Source organism: Rhinolophus sinicus, linkage group LG06 (genome assembly GCF_036562045.2).
Source record: "Rhinolophus sinicus isolate RSC01 linkage group LG06, ASM3656204v1, whole genome shotgun sequence".
Taxonomy (NCBI): domain Eukaryota; kingdom Metazoa; phylum Chordata; class Mammalia; order Chiroptera; family Rhinolophidae; genus Rhinolophus; species Rhinolophus sinicus.
In genome coordinates this window covers 7,968,348-7,988,761 of record NC_133756.1, presented here as the reverse complement: position 1 = coordinate 7,988,761, position 20,414 = coordinate 7,968,348, and the positions used below count along the sequence as shown (strand labels likewise).

Below are 20,414 nucleotides of genomic sequence, written 5' to 3'. Positions count from 1 at the left end.
GGATGGTGACAGGTGGACAGGGCTGCTGGGCCCATGCTGCTCTGAAGGGCCTGTCGGAGGACCCTCCTTTCATGGACTCCTTGTGATGGGGACAAGAGATGGCAGGAGTGGGCAGCCCAGGGGCGGTGAGGCACTGCCCAGGCGACCAGTTGGCCAGTCCTGATGCGCGGGGAAGGCGGCCGCCTCCAGACTGAGCGGCCGCCAAGAAGCAGCCACACCAGGCCCTCATGTCCAACTGCTTTATTACATCTTAAATAACAGTACAGTTTAATACAGTATCTATCTTGCAGCCAGCTTCCTTGCAGTACAGACGTAAAATTAAATATGAAAGGTGGAAGGGTACAGGGAGCAGACAGCTTAGAGGTGTGGATGGGAAGGGCTGGGGCTCCCGCTGACTCTGCAGGCCCAGGCCTCCGCGAGTCCGCACTTCTGTACAGGGTGCTGCAGACGGACAGACGAGAAGCCACTACTGCTGCTACGGGAGTGCGGGGCCACCACGCTCCTGTCCAAACGCTGCTGCTGGCCCCGGGCTCGCCACAGACCCAGAGATGTCCACCTCAGGAAACTGACCGGCGTCCCATGCCCAAGGCTCGCTCCACGGGGGACAGGCCGAGAGGAAGTTATGAAGAGGAAGGCCGGATGCCCGCCCCTGCCCCCGCCCCCCAGAATCCAACAGCGATCATTTGGAACAGGACTTGTTTAGAGAAACGAAGAAACAGTGACTTATCCTGCTACTCAAGCGTGTAGAGCTGCGGACTGTACTGCTTCCGGAGCGTGCAGAGTCGCGACAGGAAGTGGAGAGAGAGCCGCAATGGTTACAATTCAGAGGTTATTTCTTCAAAGAAAAAGAACAACTGAGGACCGAGTCCTATATGCACGGTTGAGCATTTCTACAGCATGCGAGTCTAAGGGGTCACCCACCCAATATGGCAAACGACCAAATGTTTTAAAATTTAACTTAGAAACTTTGAGATCATTATTTTCAAAACATTGATTTGTACATGGTTTCATACACAAAGAGTTGACTATCCGAGCACAGGATGGGCACCTCTCTTGAAAACAGAGGTTCTCGAAGGCCGGGTGGGGCTCAGGGTGGAGCCAGGCAGTTGTTAGAAACTCCCCCCAACTTCACAGGGAAGGCCGGGCTGGGAGGGTGAGAAACTGAGAAGGCAGGGTGGGCAGGGCAGAAAGTGCCTGTTTGGACTTGGCCAATGACAGTCACACATCCAAGACTGTCAACAGCATGTGCCTGGTGACATCACTTCTCAGCATAGTCCTTTCTAGGCCACATCTGTGCACGACAATTCTGGGAAACCAGACAAGAAAGAAAAACCGGGGACTAAGTTTACATCACTGACAATTTCAGAGAGGCTGCACTAGACCCTCTTTCTCTGTCTAACTAGTGAACATAAAAGGAGATAGATGTCTTAAAAAGGAAATACGAACGTTTTCAAAATCCTGTTACGAACACAACCTGAAACTTAGAGCCCATTACAGGTAAAGTCCGCAATGGTTTTGCACCAGCATCTCCCCAACAGGGTCCCTGGTCTTAAATTCAAACCAACTAGTGAGCTGGTGTGTCTCACAATCACACTCAAGTGTACTCTCTGGTTAACATTTTTATTACAGTATTTCCTTTTAAATTCATTCAAGACAAAAAGACAAGACAATGGTCCCGGAAGGAATGCGTGAGTCGTCGAGTTTACAGCAGATTCTTCTCTGTGGGGATTGTGCTCTTGGTCTCAGCAGTTAAGTGAAGGAAAGATCTTGCCCTTTTGTAGTTCGGGGTGGGGTGGGGGGGGCGTCCACGTTAGTAGGGTGGATTGGAAATGCTGTCACTGTAACGCTTCAGGGTGGGGTGGTCTTCCAGTCACCATGGCGTCCACCTGCTGTTTCAAACAGAGTTTAAAAAATCGCACAATGAACAGCCTTAAATTGGGACGCAGTCTCAGAGCTGTGCCTCCTACTGCTCCGAGGCACATGGCACCCCCCTTACCGTGGGTCCCAACCCACCAACGCCAGCTCAGAACTCAGCGGGAAACCACGCGGATGCCATCGCACGTGTCCCGAGAACTACATGCAGGACGAGCAGGGAAGGGCACCGGGCTGCCCCCTTACCTGCCGGCTTAGTTCCAGATCTTGAGGAAGCTGTCCCAAGACCCTGTCGCCACAGCCATCCCGTCGTCAGTCACCCCCAGGCAGCTGACGCGGTTGTCATGCCCGGCCAAGACACCTGGAAGCGATGACAGCAGTCACTCTGGGTCCCAGAGATGTCTCTCTCACCCAGTGACGCATTGACACTGTGAGGCAAACCCAGGACCCGCTACAGCCCGTCCTACGAGGCCTGGGTGGCCAGGAGAGGACGCCGGGAAGGGTCTGGTCGGCTGGAAATTAGACTGAAGTCTGAAGCGCGGGGGGCTAGGGCACTTCTGTCTTAGAAACACTGTGGGCACACCTCCAGCCAGGACAGGTGTCCCCACAAGAAACACTGCAGAAACACCGGCAACCAGCCTGTCCCGGGCAGCACGGTGACAGGAACAGGCGCACACACACACACACAGTAGGGCCTCTCATAGCAGCTCCTGAGCACTTGCAAGGGTAAGAACTGAAATAAAAAACCCGAACTACCTCAGTCTCAGACAATGACCGCACGAGAGTGTAAGCTGCGAGCTGCCCTTCTGCGTCTGTGACCCCCGGGCCTAGTGCGGGACACAGTGAGGGTCACAGAGACAGGCCTCCCATCAACACCATAATCATCAGCTGGTATCCTGCCCTTCCACAGGAACTGAGGGCTGACTTCAGAGACCCCCCACCCACACCCAACGCCTGCACCCAGCAACGTCACAGCTGCGTGGGGGACCAGCATCCAAGGTGGAGCAGGGCTCTCCACGGCCTCGCTTGGCTTCCAGGGTGCTCAGCCGCACCGTGAACAGGGAGCTGGGGCCCAGGCAGGAGGAACAGGGGAAACGAGAGAAGAGTTCTCCCAGGGCAGGGAGTAGAGCCACCCAGAAGCAGAAGCCAAGGTGAGACCCCACAGGTCCCGGGGTCACACTCCCTCAGCACTGAGACTAACAGAGCGCAACAACATGAGGGGTCAGTCCGTCCCACCCCCAAGTCCTCGTCTTTCGCCCCCCGTCGCGATGCACTTGACACCACCACACCTGCCCTTGCTGTGTGGCCTCAGGCTCTACACCTCACCGGCACACCCGCCTGGTCTGTGCTCCGTGAGCAGGCGACAGTTCCGGCACGCGCGACCGGACGGGAGAGACAGCCGGTGGGGCCTGAACACCCAGCCGCTCACCTGTTCCCGCCAATGTGGCAGACCCATGCCCCTCAGAAGTGCACGTGGGACCCAGAGGCTGGGCGCCTCCAGCCTGTCCCCTGCCCCTGTCCAGGCCAAGCCACGGGGCTGGCAGTACAGTCAGGTGCGCGTGTTCCTTGCCAGCCTGACCGACAGAAACCTACACTGTTCGGCCTGTGTGAGGAGCCACGTGCAGCCTGCGAGACGTGCGGTGGACGGCCCGCGCTCACCCACCTGCCCTGTCGGCTTTGAGCGCATCCCAGACGTTGCAGTTGAAGTCGTCGTAGCCGGCGAGCAGGAGGCGCCCGCTCTTGGAGAACGACACGGAGGTGATCCCGCATATGATGTTGTCGTGGGAGTAGGTCATGAGCTCCTGGTCCGCACGGAGGTCGAACAGTCTGCAGGTGGCGTCGTCTGAGCCGGTGGCAAACGCATTGCCATTTGGAAAGAACTGGAGTGAGGAAGCACAGTGTGCCGAGGCACAAGGTAAATACCGGAAACAGGCCACGCAAGAGCAGGGCTACTGCTGGCGCAGAACCAGACACCGGCCAGGGCAGGACTCTGGCAGGATCCGGAGGCCACTCCACAGGGGCCGGGCAGCAGCCTGGGGACCAGGACATGGGGCTCTGCGTTGAGTAAACTGCAGGAGTGCCTCCAACACAGGAGCACATCTCATCTTAGTGTTTTTCCACAGGAACATAAAGGTGTGGGCATCACCAGTGGGTCTGGGCTGCTCCGCAGGCCGCCAGCAGTCAGGCTGACCCGGGAAGGGACCCCCGGCCAACCAGTCGTGTCCCTGCATGTCTCCCCTCAGGGCCAGGCCCCTCAAGTCTGTGGACAAGCTAGCCTGGCCTGCAGGGGAGCCCCACTTCCCCAGGACGGGGAGCGGGCCCGGGACACGGCAGACACCTCCAACGTCTGTGAGATTCACGGTCTGCACACAGCAGCTGGCCCCCCCGAGGGCTGAGCACATCACACCCAATTTTCTACAGGGATCTTCTGGTAAATTCAGTTGTATTTGTATAGAAAAGAGAACATCTAACCCTAAAAACATTTTCAAGTGAAATGATGCATTCTGCACGCCCTGGGCACCAGTCTGACCCCCGACCCACACCGCAGGACCCCAGCACTCACACAGATGGCGTTGATGTCTGACTCGTGGCCGGTGAAGGTCTGCCGACACATCCCTTCTCGCACGTCCCAGAGTTTGGCTGAAGCGTCACAAGCACCAGAGACAAACAGCCTGGTGTCAGGAGCGAGAGAAAGGCTCATCACATCCCCGGTGTGTCCGGTAAACGTGGTCGTCTGCTGGCCGGTCTCGATGTCCCACAGAGCGCTGCGGTAGGAGACATGACAAGCAGTTTCTCAGATGCCCGGTCAGAACCACCCAGGACCACAGGAAACCTCTGTGCTTTTCCTTAAGACAAATCTCAATTCGTAATGCAACTTTGTTTGGAGGGAAACAAAGCAGACAAACGACAATCAGGTGAGTGCTTGGCCACGCGCCTGCGTGACTGTGACCTCCACGTCATCTGAAACCCCAACAAAGAGGGAGCCAGTGTCCCGTTACAGCAGGGACATAGGATGTGGGGGTGCCTGCCACACACACGCTGCTAAGGGCTGGAAGAAGCTCCTGGCTCGTGGCCCAGATGGGGCAGAGGACAGTTCTGTCTGTTCTGCCAGCTCAGTGCCCTCGGGGGTCCTACAGGCTGGGGTGTGGGGATGACACCAGGCAAAGCCATGGCTTGGAGCAACACCAACCGCAGAGGAGCAGAACGTGTGCTGTTCCTGTGCATCAGACCCACGGAAAGCCAAGCCACTGAAAGGCTCCTTTCGCATCAGGCCTGATTAATGTCCAGAATCTCATTTCCTACTTGCCTAGAGCTGCAGACGTGAGGCGAGCAGTGTGAGACGGATACTCACCAGGTAGTGTCTCCAGAGCTGGTGACGATCTGATTGTCGTCCAGGAAGCGACAGCAGGACAGGTAACCTAGAAAACAGACACAATGAGCCCAAGTTGCAAGCACCACGACCCCATGGCCCTGTAAGTGGAGAAGCCGTGGGCAGCATGGAATGGACACCCCTGGAGTCCCACACGTCGGTGAAGACAAACGCCTCGTCAGCTCCTGGCCCCAGCCCCGTGGGTGCACAGGAAGAAAGGACAAACAGCAGTATGTCACGTGCACAGCTCACATGGCCACACCTCCCCGCTCTTCTCAGCACCATGAGTCCATCGTGCCCACTCCCATCCCGCTCGCTCTCTCGCTCGCTCAGTCACTCACTCCACAGGACGTTGTGGGGAGAATGGCGGATGGCCCAGGTGTTGGGGGAAAGCAGGGAGAGGGTGGTCTGCAGAGGCCCCGAGCCCTCCAGGAAGGCATGCTGAGCAGGGTTGTGTTTCCTACAAGACAGAAGCTGTGGTCGCCTGAGCATGTGGGAGGCCAGGCAGAGCCATGGCACCACGGCGGGGGTACAGTGGGGCATGTCGAGACTCCCAGCCATGAGCAGCTTCTGGAACCAGGAAAGGCACAGAGATGAACGGTACACTATGACTTCTCCTCAATCAGCTCTGCTGACCAGGATTCTGCTTTTGTTCCAGTGAGTGACCTTGAGAACCAGGAGTGAGTGAGTGAGTGAGTGAGTGAGTGTGTGTGTGTGTGTGTGTGTGTGTGTGGCGGGGGGGTGAGCCTCGCTGGAGGGCGTGGGCCCACGGCGGCTGCATGTCAGCAGGCGGGGGAGACACAACAGCATGGCTGCTCCTGTGGGCATTAACTGCCAGGCCTGCCGTGCCCTGGAACCTTGTCCCCAGTCCACACCAGGGCACGTGTGATGCTGCATGAGTCGGTAAAATCAGAAGCAGAAGAAACCCACCGAAGGGTTCAGATGTGGAAAGTACAAGAATACCGGAAAAGAAAGCATTTCTCTAACAACTATTACTGAACTGGCTCCCAAAGAGAGAACACGAGGAGATGACAATTTCGAAATGCAGGTCTGTGCGTAGAACAGAATGTGTGCTCACACATGTCCCGGAGCCCATCGCACGGGACAGGAGCGGCCAGCGCTGAAAGCCAGGCCCACAGCGACCCTCGCCTCCATCAGCCGGGCTCCCCGCAAGAACAGCACCTTCCGGGCACACTCATCTTCTCAGGGAACTTCCCGATGCCGCCTCCTGGGAGCACCCACAGTAAGGTGACCCCCCACAGGTCCATGACCCTCAGCGCACTGCCACCGCCCTCAGCCTCCACCTGTGAGCACAGGGGTCAGGGGCTCTCCTAGGTGTTGTGCACGAAGAGTGCGACCTCAAAGGCCACCTGTGTCCGCCCTCGGGTAGCTCTGGCCCAGCCACGCGGTGCCCTAGACCCAGACCGAGCGCTACAAGCACGGCTTGAGCACTGCGACATGACCTGGACTGAGCAGGGCCTCAGAGGTCAGCAAGCATCGCTGCGACCAGCAGGCAATGGGAGGGAGGGCTGTGGGGCGACCCCTCCCACGGGACAGTAACTGGCACCTGGAGTCAAGACCACGACGACTCCCAGGGCGCGTGCAGTGTGGCCGTGGGGCTGAAGGCGCAGAGCCCTTCCCCCTCCCAGCACACAGGACTCATCCCCAGAGGGCAGGAGGGAGTGTCCAGGAGGGCGGCCTCCAGCTTTCATTTTTTAACTTCCTGCAAATAGGATCTTTCAAATATATCACTTTTAATGAAACAGGGTCCGGGCTGCTGGGTCATAATCTTGTAATTCATTTGGGTACTTTTTGTATTTTGGGAGGGGAAAAGCAGTAAAATGGGTAGGTAGCATGTTTTACAAACAAACTTTCTCTTAGAAAGAAGTGGAAACCAGTACCGAGCACCACGCCCAACAGCACTGAGACAGGAACCCATCAGATACAAACACAGTGGTGCAGCCTGGTCGCCCCGTGTGGGCACCCCGTGTTTCCAGGATGGACAGCCGCCAGCAGGCCAGCAGGGAGGCAGGCTTAGAAACCAGAAAGGCTGGGCTCAGTTCTCAGCGTGGAGACTGCCCAGAGGGAATCCCTGTAAGTTCTCTCAGGAGCCTGTCGGACCATATGAACTGGGGACAAGTCCAGAGAACTGTTGGGAGAAACAGCTGTCTGTGCACTCAAGAGATTCTCAAAAGCCAGTGGCTACCATCTTTATTATTACTGAAGAATGCACAGCTTCCCTGAGGTGTGTGAGAGAGAAGTCACCTCAGGTGGAGAGAGCCCCCTCCCCAGGTGTGTGTGTGTGTGTTGTTACGTCAGGTGGAGACAGCCTGGTGGAGGGATGAGGTGAGCCAGGACAGAGCAGGCACTGAGGTCAAGGGCACGTGAAAGGCATATGGAGGTGCCCGAGGACGGAGGTGGCCATCCAGGCTGGGCCATCCAGGCTGGTCTGGTGCCAGAGAAGCAGACACACTCTCTTCTTTACCTGGAGGGCGCGCTGGTGACCCATGTGCCCTGAAGCCTGCCCACATGCAGCCCAAGATCACACCACCCAGCCTGCTACCTGATCCCGAGGCAGTGGGACGGCAGAGAAATCCTTTACCTCCAGGAATCATGTCTGTACCCGCGACAACTGGAAACTGCCCAAATGTCCAACAACGGGGACAAATTAGCGTGCCACACGCTTTAAAAATGACACTGCAGTTCTGGGTGAGAGCACAGGTCAGAACACAAATGAAGGTACTCTCGCACTCCGTTCCTTGCGTGACCGCACGCTGTACCTTTAACCCGACCACACTGTGCAGAGCACGGGAGCCTGGCTGGCACTGGGCACAAGAGCAGGCGACAGTCCTGCCCGGGCACTGCCTCTGCGCTCGCTCGCGGCTCAGCTGCAGCGGGACAAAACCAACGGCTGCTGTAGTGGCTGCTCGAGGGATGGACCGTGTGGGCCTGGCCCCGAGGACAGGCCACGGCTCCCCGAGGCTGCACAGGCGCGGATGGCAGAGGAGGAGTGGAACGCGTGTTCTTGGAGACGTTTGGTGAAGAGGAACGAGAGAGACTGAGGTAACGTGAAGATCAAAGTGAGGAAATGCCAAAGAACGGTTTTATTAGGAGGAAGGCCTCCCAGCACCCCAAGCGAGGCCAACTCCTAACTGTGTTCCGCTGAAAGCTGGACTCAGCGTGAACAGACGCGGATGGGAAAAACCTTTAGGGCCACTGGCACTCTCAGCCTCGGGCTTTTGGCAGCACTCGGTAGGGCTCACCATCACGAGGACGTCTGACAGCCCGATCTGGACAGTCACAATCCTGGCAGCTGGCGGGCAGCTGTGGAACTACCGTGGCCAACAGCGGGCATGGTCAAGATGCATGGCACCCCTGGGAAAAGGGTCCTCTCTGCTGGGGAGACTCAGCGGGAAGATGGACAGCAGGTTCACGGAGCCACCTGTGGGCTGCGGGCCGACACGCTCTGATAGGAGGCGTCGCGAGGCCCCACCTCACCGGTGTCAGGCAGTCTAGGAGGTCGTAAGTGAGCAGTGGGACCCAAGTTCCCCAGGCTGTGACCACAGAAAGCCTAAATCAGATGTCACATTTAACCACCCGCCAAAGAGCAGCCCAGCTGGACTCCTGGAGCAGAAGGACCTCAGGCAAGGTAAGTGCGTCCACAATGCGACAGGAGGTTCAGGGAAGAAGGAACCTCTGCGCTAACCCACGGCATCTGCTATGAAAACCACCTGTGAGAGTGGGCCTGGCGCCCTCGGCAGAAATGAGCGCTGCTGTCAGTACTCACTTTTCACACATAACGTAACGCCTCTGAACTGCTGCTTCCACAGAAACAGTTCTCGCTAAGTTTCATCCTCCCTTGACGTACGTAAGTACAGCAGTAACAGTGTCTGTCCCGATCACTGCGTTTACCCCTCACTCTGAGATGGACTCTTAAAAGGCAGAACTCCAACCAGACCCAAAGCGCCTGATGTTTCCTCTGCAACCTACCGGGAGGGTCTTCCCTTCACTGCACTTCACAGACAGTTTTCCACAAACCAAAGGCGGGACCCTCCACCATAACAGGGCTACAACCTGCTCACTTAACCGTGGTGACGTGTGGAGAACCCACAACACCTTAGTGCCAGCCGCGTGGCTCAAGAGCTTCCAAAGCCCGAGCAGCCAGCTCCAGGGAAAGAAGCTTCTCCTGGTTCCATGTGGGCCCTTCTTTTCAGGGGAACAGCAGCAACATAGCCCTAACCACCATGCACCTCCTGGTCGCTGACCGCAGGGACTCCCGCCCCGAGACTGTCAGGCTCTGTCACGAGGGAGGCAGGAAGCCTGCTGAGGGCACGGCTCGGGTGAAGTGTGTGGGCAGCTGAGTCTCTAAGATTCGGAGAAATGTCTCCCAACTCTGGCTTACCAAAGCGTTCGGAAGTCAACACTCAAGCCCAGAGGGCAAAGGGCCCAACAACAAGCTCTAACCAGCAGACACCGCTCACACCTTTACCTGCTGACTGAAGTGTGACTGGTGTAAGTTATCGCATTGTAACCTCTACTGGATTGGAGCTGACAATTGCATCTCCTATCTGAAGACAGTCACACTCTTAAAGGACCAAATGTTTTACACAACAACACTCAGCTCCCAGAAGTAAAATTTCATGATTCATGAAGGAAACCAAATATCTAAACTATTCCCTCTAATAACTAGTTTTATTTCAACAAACACAGTGTTAAAAAATCCAGAAGCCTCTGATTAAACATGGGAGCTGACACACTGACCCTGATTAGAAACGAGACCGAGAACGTCTGAGGTGCAGTAAACACAGCATGCCCCAGTTTACAAGGACTGGCGGGGGGCAGCGGTTTCCAGCCCCAGGAGCAGCCTTCTCCCAGACAACCTCTACGAGCTCGGGACAAGCAGAAAGACAAATCTCTAAAGGAACTGGCAGCAGAGGCGGACAAGTCAGGGAGCCCACAGGGGAAGACGGGAAAGGCACTGCCAGACACAGGCCCACACCGGCAACACCCACGCGGCTGCACTACAGACCTGAGACCTGTGGCCAACCTGCTTGACAGCCCGTGGTCAGAGTTCTGGGCAACCGCAACCAGAAAGTGAAAGGAGAGCCACAGGACGGGCCCGTGAGTCAGCCCCCAGCTGCCCCACACCTGGCTCGCACATGAGCAAGTCAGAGCCGGCCGATGTGGCCCGGCAGGGTCGGGCTGCTGCCGGATGGAGCAAACACCAGACCAGCAGAACACAGCAGAACCAGCCTCACAGCACAACAGCGATTACTCAAGGTGCTGAGAAACAGGGAAATGCCACCCCTACTCGAGGGAAGAGAGCCCCACCAGGGCCAGCCTCGAGGATTCGCTACTGGAAATGGAGACAAGAACTCTAAAGGCAGTTCTTGGAGCTGTGCTCAAGGATACCCACGTGCTCGTAATGAACACAAGACAGGAAATCTCAACAGAAAAATAAGCACTATTTTCTAAAAAGCAAACAAATTCCAGAGCGAACATGAGAACATCAGACGTAAACGGTACTTGAGGATACCAACCACACGGCCCTGAGGACAGACCTGAAACACGCAAGTCTGGAAAACAGACACCAGACAGACGCACAGCAGCAGAAGGGACATCGGGTCTGAACACACACCTCCTGGGCATGACGGACAGACCACAGCACACGAAACACATGGGAAGACATGGCCGAAAACATCCCTAGTTTAGTGCAAGACAAAACCTACAGGTTCAGGATAGTAAAGCACAAGAGATACAAAGAATCACACCAAGGACATCACAGCCGAGCCATTAAACAACAGAAGGATCTCGGAAGCTCTAAAAAAAAAAAAAAAGTCAACTCAGAATTATATGCAACAAAAACATTCTTTAAGAATGGAGGAAAACAGGCATTTTCAGAAAAATGGAAACAGAGAATGCAGTTAGCAGACCCGCACGAACTGTGAGATTTGATAAACAAGTTCACCCAGCTGAGGGGCCCCTAAGAAAACTCACATTTTTACAAGGGAGGAAGAGCACAAAAATGGTTCCCATTTGAGTAAATGTCAGACTCTAAAATTGCTTCAAATGGCTCCAAATGTTTAAAGGGAAAAATGTACCACGTGTTGTGGGGCTCATACCACTTGCAGATGCGACACCTCCGAGAACGTCAGGGGCCTTCGCGTTACGTGAGTCCATACAGTGCTAACTGGGAGTGGGCCACGAAAAATTATACACGGGCCCTGTAAGCCCTTCACAACTCTACACAGACAGCGCAGAGGTAACCAAAGAAGTCAACAGATAAAGTCGAATTTGAAAAAGTCGAGTAAAAGACAGGAAAAAAGGCAGGAAAAGTCCCCAAGAAGGCAGGAACGGAGGGTAAGTGCTGAAGTGATGGAGCTAAATCTGCCTGTACCAGCGTCACCAGCTGTGGGAATGAACTGGACGCTGTGCAAGGCAGAAGCACCACCCACATGCTGGCCAGAGGGGGCTCTACTACCCAACACAGTCAAGGGGAAAGAAAAGGATGGGAAACACACAGCAGACCGTAAGACGGGAAGGCTGGGCCAGCTACACTCACACCAGCCAGGCAGACTTTTTCTCATCGTGACACCCGGGGCCATTCATCAGGAGGGACCACAGTCATCAACGTTCAGCTTCTACTAACAGAGCTCAGAATGTCTGGGTGAAAACGGACAGAACTGAAGGGAGAAACAGGCCATCCTCAGCCTTTCACGCCCTCCCTCCGTGCTTCACAGCGATGAGCTGCAGGAGCTCCGAGCAGAGACCAGTCTCACTCTGCCTGCCACACCGAAGACACGGCCAGCGGGGGCGGACAGACCCCACTTCCCCACTTCCAAGTGCAGCGCAGGGTCAGCATGAGGCTTTCCTCCATGAAACACACATCTGGATAAACCTGTCAATGTGGAAAGGATACAGAATGCGTTCCCTGAACAGAATGGCATTTAAAAAGACAAAAGATATGCTCTCAGCCTGCTCAAGTTAACAGACGAGCGTCGGAAGCACGGTTCTTGACTCCATTAGTTACGGCCACTTCTCGGGGGGCCCGTGAAGGAGGTGCACCTAGTGGGGTGGGACTCTTAGAACTGAGAATATAGCCACAGAAGGAAATACCAGGACAAGACCTTTTCAGAAACACTGTGCCTTTTGTCACGAATAACCTAAACTACACACACCACCCAAACCGTGGAGCTGGCTGTGTTCAGAAGACCGTCAACAGCCCCCAGGACTCTGTTCTGTTCCCTCTGCAACAAGAGTGCTGGTGTGGAGACGTATGAAGCACGAGAAGATGCTCAGTAAGGACACACACACACGCATGTAAACACCTGTATGCAACTTACACGCATGCAGATTTCCCTCAGGAACCCCTTGTGGAAAGGTGCTCAAGATGAAGAGGGTTAGGAGATAACACACTGAGCTGCGAAGCTGACACAACAGGAGGCTGCTGCCTATGCAGGGCGGGGCTCAACACCCGAAACCCTCAAAAACGGGACACTACAGTGACTTCGCGCCAGAGGTTTCTTACTGGTAAAGGCCTATCAACGCCTGTCCTTGATTTCACTTTCAAAGTATTTCTGGCTGTTATTGCCACCAGTCTCATTAAACAGTTCCTGAGAAGAGGTACGTGTCCGAGCACAGGACACTCCAGGCATGCAGCCGGTACCACCCAGAGGTTACTGGTGAGAGCACGTACCTGTGTGTCCGGCCAGCTCACGACTCACACGGACATTCCCTTCTCGAGTTTTCAGATTGTAAATGGAGCAAATGTTATCCAGGCCACCGCAGGCCACGTAGTTTCCAGAAGGGGCATACGCACAGGTCATGACCCACGAAGAACGCAGAGGGATGGCATGGACCTGAGTGACAGAACACACGTGATGCAACGAGCTCAACTACTAAAATTAATCTGAAAACAATTTACACCTGTGGCCAGTCAGGTAAAGCCATGGTTTAATGAGAAACCCAATGCTGCACAGCAACTTAATCTATGGTTTTACTCAGGTCCTACTTATGGTTCGACAGCCACTTAGGTAAATGGTAGGACAGCCTCCTCATCAGAATTGTGTATTAAAATGAAAGCAGTTTCCTTTAATATTATTTAAAGGCACATCTGCTCATAATAAATTCACTTTATCTTAGAGAAAAAAAGAAAGCATGTCTATAAATCATTTACAAAACACATTTTTACTGAAGTGACCAAACTAGACATTATTGTAACTAATCCTCCTTGTGCCTCAGACAGATTTGTTATAAATACTGCAGTATTTTATGCACATTTAGCATTCTCCAGTAAAATACAACTGAATTTGATCTTTTAAACACGTCTGGAACAACGATAGTACTTTCTCATCCACTATGATACAAGCTTGGATTAAGTTTTTAAAAGAATTTCATTTATACTTTAAAGGATAATGTCTTTCAGATGATCCCTTGTAAAAACTAGTAACTGCATGAAAAGCTGTATTTCTGCATTTTTCACTAAACCGTGACATTTCCCAGACTGAGGCCAAACTGCAATCCCAGTGTTCCAGAAACATGGAGGAGTCAGTGCCGCCCACCTGCTCTGTAGAGAGCCAGATCTGGTCAGCAGGAGACCCTTTACGTGTGCTGGCCCCACGATTCAGCTTCTGGCTGGCAGACTTTGGACCACAGCCAAACTTGCTATGCCCCCAGCCCCTCCTGTTACAAGTTTCACGTGAGTGGATTCAGGCTGTTTCCAGGGAAGGCATTTTGGGGTCCCTACCTTGTTTGTGGTGTAGCTGTCCCAGATGATAAGTTTACCGTCCTGTGAGGCACTAACCAGGAGCCTGGCGGGAAGGACAAGAACACACCGTTAGTATGACAGCGACACAGCACTCACACACAGCCAACCAGTGACGACAACCACGTGCTTCAATATTACATTTGCTTCAGACAAAGCACACTTGTTTACAGGCAAAAAAAAGTTCTAGCTGTTAGACTAACAGTGACAGCACGGAAGACAGTGCTCAGACAAAAGTTCAGACTCGAACACGTGGTCTCACATGCAGCTGGTCACCAAGGCCACCTGCTTGGTCAGCTGAGACTGGGACATGTTATAACTGCTTGTTTGGTTTCTGGGTGTCATAAATCAAATCTGAGATACACAGATCTTTCGAGAGCCAAAGGTGGTAGGAAATACGTAGTATGCAATTTCTGTTCTATTCCGAAACATGGAAAGCCTAGATGTAAAGGAATTCGCTTTTAGATATTCCAAATTCCTGAGGCATTTCCCACCAAAAAACTCATGAGAATTCCCCAGACTGAGGTACTGGAACCCAGGTGTCCTAGACACACTAAGGTGGCCCTCACATCCCACCTGCTTTGCAAAGCGACACAACTACAGCAGACTGGGCCTGGTCCAGCAGGAGACACTAGGAAGTGTCACGAATCTTTGTCCTGACGATTTTCTTGTTCTGGGCAATGGGGCTAAGTTTGGGATCTGTGTGCTGACAAGTGGTCCGGCTGTGTCTGCAGAAGTAAGTCGGGGTACTGCAGAAGGAGAGCATGACTATTGGGCAAAGGAACATCACGTGAGAGTTGATTGTGGGAAGTGCAGCTACTCGTCAGACCCTGGGACCTCCTCCAGGACGTGCTGTTTTCAAGGAACAGAGGGAGGGCCCTGCAACTCCACCAGACGTGCCGTTATGGTGAATGATGACAGGACTATTTCTAAGTTTAAAGCGTTCATCAAAGTAGGTTTTAACCGTTTCAGCCACAAGCATATCTGGCTTCTTGAACTGATCAAAATCTGGAGGTAAAACTCGACACTCTGATAATCTGGACACTTTTCATCAAAACGTATGTTGGGACGCACCTCGCACAGCCTCCTTTTCACAAGGAGGCAATGATGAGATTGGAACAAGCCAATCCCAGCGCGGTCATAAGCCTATGCCAGGGCTCAGGTGAGTGCAGGCTCCAACGCCTGATTTCTCAGATGCAATGTCTTCAGGAGACTGTGGCATCGAGGTCGGTGGCCGCTCTGTCTGTCAGCCTCCAGCACAGGCTGTCTGGAAGTTCAGCACCAGCACAGAGCGGCTCACCCCCAAGGGTCACCTTCAGCAAGGCTCCTGCTCAGAGAGCTTAGTGTCTGCTGACTCGCCCAGGTTTTAGTGAGAGAGACAGATGCGCAGCGGCCTGATCCTCCGCAAGGTGAGAGAAGACACACCTCTTCATCCCAGGGGGTAGTTGCTGGGGGACGAGGTTCAGAGCTGTTGGCTAAGCAGCCGTCCGCTCCCAGGAGGCAAGCACCCACCCACACGCAGAGGCTAGAGTGTCCAGGAGGGAAGCAAGGGCTCCAAGACACTGAGCAGGAAGCCCACGTGCCAAAGACGACGGCGGGCCTCGAGCCTCACTGGGTGAGCTGGGTTTCACGCGCAGGCTTTAGAAGGGAGAAGAGTTAGTTCGTGTTGTAACCAGTGGAATGAAGGGTGAGTCCATCTACTGTAATACACTGGTAGACACTTCACAAGTGTTTCCATCACACCCCGGCACGCACGCACACCGGCCCGCTGTGGGCCTCTCTGGCAGCCGGCAAGACCAGCTGCTCATCAGTGCCAGGCTGTCAGCATCCACAGACTGTAAGAACGTGCCAAAATAACTGCTGTTTGTTAAGTTACAGCCCTGAGTCATGAAAAAGAATACAAGCCGCATTTATGAAGGCAACAAGTATGAAGATGACGAAAGCAGAATGTACACCCAAAACTAAAAGAACAATTCTAGACTTTCTACAAAAAAAATCTCTGAAAAGCTCTGGATAGAGAGGTTCTCCTTAATATCATTTTGTTTTCTTTTGTTTCTGATTGTAAAAAGGAGCCCCTCCTGCCCAAGAAAGAGATGGAGACCAACACAACACCCAACGGCTCCCATGGGGTCCCCACGCCAGCCGTTCCGTAGGTGACTCCACGTAGGTGACCATGACCCCACGTAGGTGACCGTGACCCCGAACCTGAGACTGCTTCTCAGGCTCCCGCTGTCCTTCCTGCCGACCCCAGGGCTTTCGGAGCACAGCTCCTCTCGGAGCCCTGAGGCGGAGTGAGCAGAAGGGCCTGCACCTGCTGATGGGGAGGCCTGGGCGCTCTGGTCCCCGCCCGCCGTCCAACCTCACCCCGAACCCCTCCCTCCTCAAGTCCACTGCTCCAGCCACACACTTCCGCGTTCCCAGAACACAGCTGCATTGTGAAGTGTCCCCTCTGTGAGAAGCTTTCCAGACTCCCCAAACTAAAGCCTGGCTGTTGGAGGAGAGCACATTTCTTAGGGAGCCAAGAGAGCTACCAGGCTCCGAGTACCAGACTCCTGAGTACTGGGCTCCTGAGTACCAGGTTCCAAGTACCAGAATCCTTAGTACTGGGCTCCAAGTACTGGACTCCTGAGCACCCAGCTCCAGAGCATCAGGTTCCTGAATACTGAGCTCCTGAGTACCGGGCTCCTGAGTACTGGGATCCTGAGTACCGGGCTCCTGAGTACCAAGGTCTGAGTAGCAGGCCCCTGAGTACCAGGCTCCGAGTACAACCTGGCTATAGCACTGTCTATCACATGTCCTGGTGTGATCAGGACATTGATGCTCCCACAGACGGAGGAAAAACCAGCTACTTCTGACAAGTCTAAGGTGGATCGATTGGTCTGGGCATTTTTGTTTCCTTTTTTATTCTTTCTGATTACTGCCATCGTTAAAATGATCTAAGCTCTCATCTGCATTTGGAATTGCACAGGATATTATATACAAAAGACTAAAGATAGAATCGTTTGTTCCGTAGCTGTTTACACTCTAACGCAGACACTTCAATGAACAAAGAGGAAACCGATCTGAAAATTCCACTCTGACAATTAAACATGAAAAAAATGCTATTCAAAGAAAGACATGTGAAGAACCCTGTGAGATATCTGAAAGAACGTTAGAGCCACAGTCACACGGCATTTTATTTAATTATTTGGGTGGAGAAGGAAGAAAAGATGGACTTTCCCATGGCCTCTAAGGAAAAAGAAGAGGGCTGAGCAGATTTTGTTTCCGCAATGCTGCAGGTTAAGGGGAACGGGGTGCAAAGAGGGGAGGGACGGGAGGACCCGGGGCGCGCTGGAGATGAGCCTCCGGAGGACAAGTCCAAATCAGGGGCAGAATGTAAAGTAGAGACAATGAACCCACAACGGGGCAGTGGGTAAAAGGAGGGGGACAGACAGGCTGGGGAGAGGATGCGGCCGCAGCCCAGACACACACGCCCACTGCCTGGTGTGGGCGCAGCACCTGGGACGCACAGGGCGCTGCCCTAAGGCTCCACATACTGCATCCTTCCGGTACTGCCTGGGGCCGGTTTTACGACCCCTGAGCCAGGACACTGAAACCAGGAGAGAGAGAGGCCAAGAAGCCATGAGAACAGGCTGCAAAGAGGAACCAAGCACAGAGAGGCGGTGACTTCCCCACGGTCACACAGCTCTGCGCCATGGAGCTGGGACAGCACAGGTGAGGGAAGGTGCGTTCAGAGCTGCCGTGAACTGAGCAGGGTGGGGAAGCAGTGACCGTGTACACGCACCCCAGGTCTGGAAAGACAGGAGCGTGCACCTGTGACACTGCACTTGGGCTGCCCACTACGCGCTGCAACTCCCCGTTCTTTCCTGACCAGGCACAGCCCTGTGACTTCCCCCAATAGAGAGCAGTGCTGGGGCTGCAAGCACACACCTGGAGTCGGTGCCCCAGTGCATGGCGTAGATCTTGGCCAGGTGGCCCCGCAGCGTCCTCCTGGTACGCATCTGGATTCTTCCCACGGGGTCGATGTTGTTTGTGATCTGAAAAAGAAAAGCTCCTGCAATCAGCCCTGTGACGACGCCATTGCCCACCTCCTCCACACCTACCCCACCGGCGGCACCACCGCCCTCACTGTGCCCACCCCAGTCCTGCCCGCCACCCAGGCAGCTCTCCATCCATGGGGACGTGCGTTTACCACGGCGCCTACCTTCCTTTCATGGTTCTCGTTAAGTCTCCTGCTCTACCTGGTCATCAGGACCATCTGTGTCTCCCTGTCGGTCCCCCCGTGTGACAGGCACACTGCTGGCCCCCAGGGGCAGGAACCCCTGCCTCCCTAGCTGTTGCTCACCCAGCCCAGCCCCTCCCACCACCCTCAGTCGTCACAGCCCCATCGGCCAGCAGCCGCACAACCGAGCGGACGGCCTTGTGCCTGAGTCCTGCTCACAGCCCTCGGGCGGCACAGCGACCAGGGCAGTCCTTCCGTCTCCGGGCTGGCCCACGACACCGCCTGGGATGCTAACCTGCTGGGCCGTGCCAACAGAAAATCCCGGGTTGACAAATGAAGTACGTGTGTCACAGCAAGGGGTCCAAAGTGTAACTGCGAGTTCAAATTCAAGTACTGTGTTTTCGCCATGTATAATGCACATTTTGCTCAAATTTGTGAGGGGAAAATAAAGATGCACATTATACATGTGTCATACTAATTCTATATCTATGTAAATGTTTTTAATTCTTTTATTTATGCTTATGAGTTAAAAGTGTAACTCTAGAAATCAATAACAACATACGTATACAAAACACTACCCTGGAACATGATCCGTTTTGTTGAACTTACGACAAAGAGCTCTTAGACTTCTATGAGGCGTAACTATTGTAAATTTGTTGCCAGTACATAAAATTTATTGTACCTCATATCTGTTCTTGTGTTTTGTAAGCATTTATTACATAAAATTTTTTGTACCATATGTTAAAAAATAAATGCTAAAATTTCTTTACAATACAAAAAAGAAGTACCTAAATGTAAACAAATAAAAATTTAAATTAAAAAATTAAGATTTTTTCCTCCAGAAAGTTTTGGGCCAAAAACGTAGGTGCACATTAGACATGGCAAAACACAGTAATTCTATGCAGCACAATTCTTCCTTAACTTACTGCTTAAATCCAATTAAAATGCACCCCCTAAAGCATTAGGACACTGAAAAATTAATCATCCTCCATAGTAATATAATTTTTTCACATTTCTGTTCAATTCTTTGGACAAACGTCATTTTTTAACGAGGTGGAACTCGGCATGGTACAGGACTCGGCCCAGTGGCACCTAACGCATTCCGTCTCCCCAAGAGGAGCGTGCCCAGCAGCGCTGCCCTGTCTTCGGTTTGTGGGGTCACAGCTCTGAGTACGTCATATGAAGGGAAGCACAAACCACATGGCCTCTGTGCCCTCGTCTCACCAGCACCATGTTTTCTGTCCCGGCTGTGGCGGGCATCAGGACCACGTCCCTTTTTATGACTAACACTCCCCTGTGCCACCGCAGCCTGCGCACCCACTGCGGGAGCTGGCTGTTCCCCCTGCGGCTGTTATGACCAGTGCTAAGAACCATGCGTCCACGTCCTCGTTGGAGCACCGGTTTTCAATCCTTTTGCGTGTGTGTCTAGGAGTGGAATCACTGCGTCATAATTTATGTCTAATGTTTTGAGGATCTTCCAAACTCAACTCTAGGAACAGAAGTTCTGAGGCAGATTTTGTATAAAGAGAGGACCTTGCAAATACTTCATTTGAAGGCCGTAACGGTATCTGACAATACAGACCTCTAACAGTAAGTACTCACTAAGGCGAGAGTCATATTTCATCTTAAAAAACACCACCACCATTCCCCACACCTAGCACGGGAGTGACTTGTGAGTGCCAATCTCCAAGCACTGGTTCTCCCCCTCACCGTGTGGAAGCAACGAGAGCAGAGCCCATCCCAGGGGTCCCCAGTGGGGTGCTCCACCACACACCAACCTGCAAGTCGGGCAGCGACTCTGCGTGAGGTGGTGCTTACCTGAGAGAGAGTTGCGTCCGCACATGCTTTTCTAGCATCCTAGAAACAACAACGATGAAGGGCAAATTAGTCATGTTCCTCATACATCAATCCCAGGTCCGCACACCAACGTTTCAGAGAGCCTCTATGAACCGTTCGGAGTGAGGGCAGGACGTGCAAGGATGGCACACCCGCCCCCTCCCTGTCCTCGCAGCCCACAGGGCAGGGCCATCTGGGGACTACACAGGCACACAGACCCCACTCAACACACAGCCCACAGCGCCCAAGCATCCAAGGCTACACCCATGACACCAGAAACACAGCCTGTGCTGGGAAGACCCCAGACCAACCAGTGCTGCCTCCTCTCCTGCCTGCGGAGGCCCCATCCC

General features: G+C 53.7%; 1 protein-coding gene across 7 annotated transcripts in view; it reads right to left on the bottom strand.

The window, feature by feature from the left end:
• Positions 1-225: 225 nt before the first annotated feature.
• GNB1 (G protein subunit beta 1) overlaps positions 226-20,414 on the bottom strand; it is a 70,215-nt gene continuing 50,026 nt past the window's right edge. For all 7 annotated transcript variants that reach the window (XM_074334273.1, XM_074334270.1, XM_074334272.1 and 4 more), the window contains 9 exons: positions 20,047-20,085; positions 17,937-18,043; positions 13,989-14,052; positions 12,939-13,101; positions 5,225-5,291; positions 4,436-4,637; positions 3,536-3,752; positions 2,119-2,233; positions 226-1,889 (listed from right to left, as the gene is read on the bottom strand). In XM_074334273.1, coding sequence (XP_074190374.1) covers positions 2,127-2,233; positions 3,536-3,752; positions 4,436-4,637; positions 5,225-5,291; positions 12,939-13,101; positions 13,989-14,052; positions 17,937-18,043; positions 20,047-20,085 — 966 coding nt within the window. In that variant the 3' untranslated portion in view covers positions 226-1,889; positions 2,119-2,126. The remainder of the gene's footprint in view (positions 1,890-2,118; positions 2,234-3,535; positions 3,753-4,435; positions 4,638-5,224; positions 5,292-12,938; positions 13,102-13,988; positions 14,053-17,936; positions 18,044-20,046; positions 20,086-20,414) is intronic.